General features: G+C 41.3%; 1 protein-coding gene across 6 annotated transcripts in view; it reads right to left on the bottom strand.

Annotated features, from left to right (window-relative positions):
• Ccpg1 (cell cycle progression 1) overlaps positions 1-9,241 on the bottom strand; it is a 31,792-nt gene that overhangs the window by 1,345 nt on the left and 21,206 nt on the right. For 3 of the 6 annotated variants that reach the window (XM_028771316.1, XM_028771315.1, XM_028771317.1), the window contains 2 exons: positions 4,571-4,692; positions 1,281-2,677 (listed from right to left, as the gene is read on the bottom strand). In XM_028771316.1, coding sequence (XP_028627149.1) covers positions 1,281-2,677; positions 4,571-4,692 — 1,519 coding nt within the window. Of the gene's footprint in view, positions 1-689; positions 2,678-4,570; positions 4,693-9,241 lie in introns of those variants that run through there. The other 3 variants (XM_028771319.1, XM_028771318.1, XM_028771321.1) reach the window with 2 other exon arrangements.

Here is a 9,241-nt window from a genome sequence, read left to right as displayed (position 1 = left end):
CTGGCTTCTGGTTCCTCTTGCTTAGACCTTCCTTCTGGTATTCTGAGTAATATCGATATCCAACAGTGAAGGCGTTCCAGATATGCCCACAATGCTTACTTTCTACTTCCCTTACACAAGACAGAACTGTCTCACCACCTTCGATGACCTCATTCAGACTCCCATCAGCTTCTCGTGTGCCGACCACCACAGTTGGCTTCACACCTTGTCAATCAACCCTCTTGGCTGCTTCCAGTCATCTTAACAGGCTAGGCACCATCCCAACCAGTGACAAGATCCTTCAGAAATTCTCCATCTCACAAGACAGACACTTCAGGACAAAACAGAGACCTTTCTGATTCACCCCAGGTCACCTGTTTCTGTAAAGTAGTGTGTCTTCATTTCTCCGTGCCTTTGCAAATGGCCTTCCATTCCAGGAACTAACACTCTCTTCCATCCATGTACTAACCCTCTCTTCTCTCCCAAAAGCTGTTTCAAAACAAGTTTAGATGCAAGGTCACTTCAATCATGAAGATTTTCCAACCATCTCTAGACTGCCTAAGGCCACTAAACCTTCACGCCTCTCCCTGCACACCTAGCTCTTGAACAGCAAGGAGTTGTTCATGTCTCCTCAAAGCAGCCCTCCAACACTGCTCGTAATAGCACTCGGCACCTGCTTCAGGAACTGAAGACATCAGAAACCAGTCTCATTATTTTATAGGCACATTGTATTTATTCATAAAAATGGAACTTGACTCTCTACAGTAAACAGACATTAGCAGTTACAGACAGTCTTAAAGGACATTATGGGGCTTTGTGGCTCCTGAGCGTTCAGGAGGTTACCATTCTCAGTAGTCACCCTGCAATGAGTACTCCTACACGCAATCAAACTGACAGTGATTAGAGGTGAGCGGCTCCACATAACCTGGGCTTCACATTAAAGTCTTTGTTTCTAGTTCTGTAAGTCAAAGATTAAAGGAAACAATTTCACTGAATTATATAAACTATGCTGAAAAAGCTAGATTGGCTCCATTAAGTTTATATATATACCTTTTAATTTTTAAGGGAAAATTCAATTATTTAAGTCTAGGTGATTGACATGGATTTTTTCTCAGTTTGTAATAGTTATAATTTTAAAACTCTACTCTTTCAATTTATTCTGAATTTCATTGGCAATAAAGCTCGTCACTTACAAACAGTAACCTTCCAAAAAGCTCAAAGTGTTAAAAAATAAAATAAAATGCTATGCACTGTATCACTGTTAGAAGCTATTATAGTAACACGGTTTTATGTAAACCGACCTGGGTCCAAATGGAAGGGCGAAAGCGTGCCCAAAGTGTCTATATATACATCCATCCAACTTCTCCAAATTGCCATCCTCTACTTGATACTCCTTTTTGCTCTTAAGGTAACCTTTCACATCATCAACAAAGTCAGCGAAGAGCTTCTGGTCATGTCTAAAGACACCATTCGGAAAAAACGGACTGATGAACTGATCCAGTTCTTTCCAGTGGTTAAAAGTATCCAGTTCATTCAGTAAGTACCAGTGAATCAGCTGTTTAAAGTCACTCATCCTAACAGGACTCGCTTTATTAGTAGGGCTAATGAATTCCTGTCCAGCACACTCAAACATACCTGAACAAACCCTTCTGGTGGAGTGGGTGCCTCTGCAGTCAAACTTGGCCTTGTATGTATATGAATTTCCATTTTTTCTAATGTCTTCAGAGTGACTGGGCTTTTCTCTTCCTCCATCCCTTTGTGCAGAAGGCTGTCTGCAATTCTGGTTTTGGTTTGGTGCCTCCTGCTTTGAGTATGAAGAATAACTATAAGCTGTTCTTGGCTTTTCAGTTGCTGCTTCTTTTGGAGCCCTGAATCTCTTACTGCCCTTTTCATCAAAGATATTCTTGGTAGTATCTTTGAAATGCCGAAAAGTGGATTTGACCGAATCTGAGAACTTTTTAAGATTTTCTTTCACAGCTTCTTTTGCCTGCTTGATTTTTTCCTTATGATGTCTCACAAACTCCTTGGTAGAATTCTTCATAGCATCAAATGTTTCCTTAACTGTCCCCAGAAATGTCTCCTTCGACTTGCTTTTCGTCCTGTGGCTTCCTCTGCTTCCTCTCCTCCTCCCATCCATCTCCGGCTTTCCATGTTGATTCTTCGCCTCAACGTACAGCCTCTCCCACAAATCAGAGCGCTGCTGCTCAAAGCTGAGCTTGTGCTCCAGCTCAGCAAGCCTCTGCTGGAGCAGCACGACTTCCTTCTCTTCAGACTGCACACCAGAAGACTCTGCGTGGCCCTGTGCCTGGCAAGGGACTAACTGCTCAAGTTGTGCCCGCAGAGCCATTGCTGTGAGCCGTTCTCTCTCCAGGTCCCCTTTCAGCATCCTTGCTTCCTCCAGGAGAGTCTCCCTTTCATTAAGGAAGCTATTTGTTTTCTGTTTTTCCACTTCTAAGTACTGCTTAAGAACCTGGTTCTCCCTAACTAACTGGGTACTTGTGCCTTTATCCTCCAACAATCTAATCTGCTCCCGTAGTTGCCGTAACTCTTCATGTAATGAAGATAGAGCTTTCTCTTCCTTCTCCAGAGATATTCGCAAATACTGGTTTTCTGCAGCAAGGTTCTTCTTCTGAGTTTCAAAGGTAACCTTCTCTGATTCAGTAGTGGTCCAACATCTCTCAAGGTTTTCTTTCAATGACTAAATGGTGGTTGTTTTTTTTTTTAAATGAACGAGAAAAGAAATATTAAGTCATTAGAAAATTCAATCTGAATCTTTATCATATAGCAACAATACCTTTTAGTGCCTGTGTGTATGTATGTGTATATGTATATGACCATGTGCACAAACCCTTTGCGTATGTTAAATGGTGATAAAAGTTGGAAAATAAATTCTCAATGCCACTTGCCATATGTTCAAGAGGCTTCTCATTCTTAAAAAGGGAAATGGAAAGTAAAAGTGTCACATGAAAGAGAATGAGCAGCAGGCAGGCACATCAAATCATCAACACTGTCAAGGAAGGAGAATTCAAACAAGAACAAGTAGGCAGAATTCCATTTGTCTCTAACAGCCTAAGGGCCATGTACTTACTAGCAGACCCAAGGCCCCAGAGTCCGTTCTCAGTGCTGCATACAGATGTATCATCGGAGAAAAAGCAAGGGAAGCCCTTCAATCTTGTTACTATAGTAGCTGTCCTGAAAAGGTACCTACTGAGTTTAGAGAGCTAACATTTTATTCTATTTATTCATTTATTTTCAGAAAGGGCCTCCCTACATCTCCCTCGCTGACCTATCACTCATTCTGTAGACCAGATTGGCCTCAAACTCAGATCTGCTTTCCTCTGTCCCATCACACCCAGCAACTAAGAGATTTTAACGTTAGTTGCATTTGCTTTCGGTAAGTAAACTCACAATCAGCCATTTGTATATTTGTATCCCCACGTCCCCAGACTCAGTACTGATGAGGATAAAAAAAAAAATCAGAAGGCAACAAGGCATGGCAGTACCCACCTTTAATCCCAACACTAGGGTGGCAGAAAAGGCTGCCGTGTGTCAGTACAGAATCTCATGGAAACATTTCTGCACAGAGGACAGCCTGAATCCTAGTAACATAGTTAAATACTTTCCCAAATCCAAGTAAACTTGAATTCAGAAACAAACAAAATAAGTAATAGAGCTTTATACATGAGAAACAACTGAAAGTTGTTCCCCTAACTCATTGATCTTCAGAAAAAAAAAAAAGACGACGACAACGAAAGAAAAGGTTTTAAAATATAGTTTCCAAGTCGGCTCTCCTGGCAGAAGTGCCTGCTGCCAGGCCTGAACCTAAACTGGATTCCGTAGGACCAGCATGATAGATCTGAGAACTGACTCCTGAAAGTTATTTTCTGATTTCCACATTTGTGCCATGCATGCAAGGTACTTTGTATGTACATACACACATAGTTCAGTTTTGTAAAATCTTTGAAGTTAGATACTTGGAATCCAATTAAATCTGCTAGCCTTGCAAAGATACTTAGCCTATCTGAACCTCTTTCTGTTTATAAAAAAAGATCCATTGCTTCACTCACATGAGTGCCAAGAGAAGTAAATTACATGGTGCATGCCAATATGAGGAACAGGTATAAAAGTACAAAACAACTTAACACTATTTTTAACCTTTTTTTATTTTTAACTACATTCGTTTGTGTGCAGGTGTGTATGTGGAGGTCAGTGGACAGCTTGTGGTTATGGGAGTCTGTTCTCTCCTGTCACCATGTAAGGCCTTGGGACTGAACGCGGATGCTCAGGCCTGGTAGCAAGTGCCTTTCCCTGCTGGCACTTTCCCATCTCTCTTGTCCACTACTCTTCACTGTAACAACACCTAACTACTTCACCTGCTTGTTTCTACTTTTCTTTTTCTCCTTGGCTTTCTGAGGCAGGGTATCGCTAAGTAGCACAGGCTAGTCTTGAACTTGGCCTGATTCATATTGCCTAGGTTCTCAAGTGGCCAGAATAGGATTACAGTGTTGGTGTGCCCTCACATCTAGCTCAATTATTTCCATTTCCAGATTACTTTCTATTAGTTATTTTTCAACATTCAATGAATACATACCTTGAGATCTAGGAAAGACTCTTGTCCCTGCTGGCGTTGTGAGAGAGAACCCTTCACACCATTCAGCTCATCTTCGTGGATCTTGCTGACTAACTGCTGACGCTTCTGAATCTGGATTGTGCCTGAAAGGAAAAACCATTACAGGGATAACATAACTGCCACTCCTCCAAAATGCACAACACACTTGGCTACACCAGCTCCTTAACTTGGGCAAGGACATTCTTCACTCTAAAACATTGATGGTGCCATTCCTCAAACAACAGTGGGTGCTAATGCATAGGACAAGCAGGTTAATAATGTATGTTAATTCATTCAGCATACACACAGGAACATTTAAGTAGTTTACTACCCTTCCAAAGAAAACACAGGCCACTCTAACAACTCCTGCAACCTCCCCCCCAAAATACTTCTCATCTTGCTATACCAACAGCACTCAGCTTTGAGATCGCTGAAGTAAAGTGTTTCAACCTCTTTAAACAGAAAAATAAGCCATCAGTGGAGTTCTTTTCCTACAGGAGTCAAAGAAAAATGAAAATGTGTGTTTCTTAATAATTTGCCTACAGGCTATAACTCAAACACTGAAATATAACACAGGAAATGCCTAATTATGAACACCATCAGTCTCAAAGTCAAATTTCTATTTTATTTTATTTTATTTTATTTTTTAGAGACAGGATCTTAAGTCATCTAAGATACAGTCCAACTCCCTATTTACCTGAAGATGATCTTATAACTCCTGATTCTCCTAACTCTACTTTTTTTTTTTTAAGACAGGGCTTTTCTGTGTAACTGTTCTGGCTGTCCTAGAACTCATTTGTAGACCAGGTTGGACTTGAACTCAGAGTTCCACCTGCTTTTGCCTCCTGAGTGCTGGGATTAAAGGCATGTACCATCACCACCTGGTAAAGAGGCTTGCTTGCTTGTTTTTGAGACAGAGCCTCTTGCAGACCAGGCTAGACTCAAATTAAACTATGAAGTGGAGAATGACCATGAATTTCTTCTGTACCTACCTCTAGGGTGCTAGGATTGCATCAATTCCTAGTTTTTATGTTGAGCCAAGGCTTGAACTTTGTGCATGCTAGGCACACATTCTACCAACATTCTATATCTCTTCTATTTTTTAAATACTGAGATTACTTTAAATATATATATACACATATACTATTTTGGGGGAGGGACACATACATGTTGGAACCCTCCTTTCCCAGGTAGATCTCAGGGATCAAACTCAGGCCATCAGGCTTGAAAGTAGCACCCTTACCCACTGTGCTACCTTATAGGTCCTCAAAGCCAAATATATAAGAATTCTGCAGGGGCAGTGGAAGAGCTTCTACCTACCATCTGCAAAGCCCTCAGACGATCACTTAGTACTAGGATAATTCCTTCACATTTGATCTTAAATTCAAAATGTTCTTTTGCCAAGACAAGCTGCATGCTCCTGCTACATGTATAATACATGGGGGGAAAAAAACCCACTAAACCAAAAAGCAGACCTGGCAACTAGTGGGCACTCTAGTACATGCAGACATTTAAACACAGGATATAAGGATCCCTTTTAATTCCTTCTACAGGTCTTGAAACCCACTTTTGAACATCACTTAACAATCTAGGAGTGGGGACTCAGCTAGGTTGTGGAAGGCCTAACACATCATCCAGCTACTTCACTGTCTAGCAGGACTCTTCCACTAAGAAACCATCTACTTCCAATGTGAAGCAGCTAGCACACTTCCTGAATTTTTGACAGACTACCAAACTAAAACTGTAGGCTGGAAACCCCCAGTACCCTCGCCATTCTAACCTCTCCATCGCTCCTTCATGTGATCCTGAACCTTTCCTTCAGCACCACTATATGGATTACAAAACAGCAGTTCTAGGTGATTCTAGCTTCTTTTATTTTTACCTTTTCCTTTTCACTGTTTTTTTTTTCTGTTGTTTTCAGTTGCCCCATAAATCAAACTTTTTCACTCAGTTAGCATCCTAAACTGTGTTCAGACATCAGAAGAGGGCATTGAACCCCATTACAGATGGTTGTGAGCCACCATGTGGTTGCTGGGAATTGAACTCAGGACCTCTGGAAGAGCAGTCAGTGCTCTTAACTGATGAGCCATCTCTCCAGCCTGTGTCTGTCTGTCTGTCTCTCTCTCTCTCTCTCTCTCTCTCTCTCTCTCTCTCTTTCTCTCTCTCTTTCTCTCTCTCTCTCTCTCTTCCTCCTTCCCTCCCCCCCCCCCCCTCTCTTTCTTTTTTTTTTTTTTTTTGGTTTTTCGAGACAGGGTTTCTCTGTGTAGCCCTGGCTGTCCTGGAACTCACTGTGTAGACCAGGCTAGCCTTGAACTCAGAAATCCACCTACCTCTGCCTCCCAAGTGCTGGGATTAAAGGTGTGTGCCACCACTGCCCAGCTAAATAATTCTTCCAGCCTCCTTAAAAACATCTTTTATCTATAATCTAGAGAATTTTTGTTTCCAAAAGGGGTTATAGAGTTCCCGTTGCTGGAATGGTCTACTTTACCTCCTGCCTGTCATAAGCTTCCTAAAAGCCCATTCACGGATGACTGAGTAAGTGGATATAGCCATGGACTTCAATGCCTCTTATGCTGTGTAACTTCTCATCCAGTTCCAGTTTCATCCTCAGAATGGCTGGACAGCCTGTTAACACTTACCTATGTGTGGAAAAGTGAGCAAGGATCCAGAAGCATTTCAAACATGAATCTGGTGTTAGCTTTCTTATAGATCATTATCTTCTTTGCTAATTTTTATCTTTTTCTAAAAGTTCAGATGCACTTTCAGAACCTGAATCAAGTCAAACAGCTAGAGTACAATGTGTCACCATCTTTTGCTTTCTCTTCTAGTATAGACAGAAAACCCCCATTATACAGAGCAACGGCTGGCTGCATCCTGAGCAGATTGTTTCTACCACAAGGCTGCTTACAGATACAGATACTGGAGAATGGATGTTAGCATGGAGCTCACTGCCCAGCACAAGACCATGTCCTGCCCTGTTAGTTGAGAACACTGAGAGGTCACTGAATCAGGGCTTAGATATAATAACTCATTTCATAGACTGCAGCATCCAGGATTCCCACACTGTGATAAGGCTAAAATGAAAATGTATAGGAAGGAAGATAGTATGTTAATTTTGTTAAAGCTAGCAATCTTGGTTTTAAAATGACTGTTCTAAACTGTACTTTCTAAAAATATATTCCAAAGTCAAGGAAACTGTGAGACTTTAGTGCAGTCTGTATTAATATTCAAGTTAATAACCAACTCTTGGCTTTTAGTAAGAAAAAAAAAGATTTTAGACCTTTTCCCTTGTTTCCTTCATTTTTACCTGTAGGGGGGACAAAAATACACTCAAAAACATTGATAAAACATGTGCTAGTATTGTTCATGAGTAAGTACTCAGCAAGAAACACACAGGCAGGCCTCCCCATGAGCCCAAATACCACCTCAAGCTGAGCACAGAAAACATTGTCAGCAACTTTGACTTTAGCAAGCATGAACTGTCCAGTCATTTTATTCCACTATCATGCTCTACCAAATATCTTTACCACATTCATGAAAGAACATACTGTTAGAAGAACATTAAAACAGAAAATTGAAGTATAGGTTATGTAGACTAAGACAAGAAATAAATCTAAAAGTAGCTTATATAGGCAGACTAAGATTTTTTAAGTTGCCAGGCATGATGGCATAGACTTTTAGTCCAGCACTTGGGTGGTAGAGACAGATGAAGCTCTGTGAGTCTGAGACAAGCCTGGTCTACACAGTGAGTTCCAGGACAGCCAGGGCTATATAGAGAAACCCCTTTTCAGACAACAAAAGAGTTGTGAACTTGACAAGGTTTAAGACATTGACTTCTCAAGAATATTATACCTCTCTGGCCAGGTAGCACAGGTCTATAATCTCAGCACTCAGGAAGCTGAGTCAGAGCTAAACCTGGGTTATACAGTAAAACCCTGCTTTAAAAACCATAGATAGAGCCGGCTCTGCCTGCCCCTGGGTAAAGCCATTCAACACCACACCCAGCCATCTTCAGATTTTTTTTATTTGTGTTTTTCCTGCACATATGACTGCATACTATGTGCATGCAGTGGCCTAAAAGGTCACAAGAAGGAAGCTGGAATGGTGATGGTTGTAAAATAGCCAACATGTGGGTTAGGTGCAGGAGACTGAAACAGGGACCTCTGGAAGAATATCCTAGCCAGTATTCTTAACCACTGTGCCACCTCCCCACTCCCAATTTCAGATTTTTAATCTCCAGTCTTTTTAACTTAAAAAAAAAAAAGCCACAAGCCGGGCAGTGGTGGCTCACGCCTATAATCCCAGCACTTGGGAGGCAGAGGCAAGTGGGTTTCTGAGTTGAAGGCCAGCCTGGTCTACAGAGTGAGTTCCAGGACAGCCAGGGCTATACAGAAAAACCCTGTCTTGAAAAACAAAACAAAACAACAAAAAAAAAAGCCACAAATATGTATATTACTAGTCCTTACTTATACTTGAGATTCTGATGTAGGAAGATTATAGGTTGGAGAGCAACCTGATCTTGTGTCAAAAAAAAAAAAAAGGAATGTTAATGCTTTGTTTTGGAACAGGGTCTGGCCATATGTTGCCCAGGCTAATCTCAAATTCCAAAGACTCAGCAATCCTTTACTTCTGCCTCCTGAGTAAGTAGCTGAC

This window comes from Grammomys surdaster, unplaced genomic scaffold (genome assembly GCF_004785775.1).
Source record: "Grammomys surdaster isolate TR1022 unplaced genomic scaffold, NIH_TR_1.0 206, whole genome shotgun sequence".
Classification (NCBI taxonomy): Eukaryota; Metazoa; Chordata; class Mammalia; order Rodentia; family Muridae; genus Grammomys; species Grammomys surdaster.
This window is presented reverse-complemented; position numbering and strand designations above follow the sequence as displayed.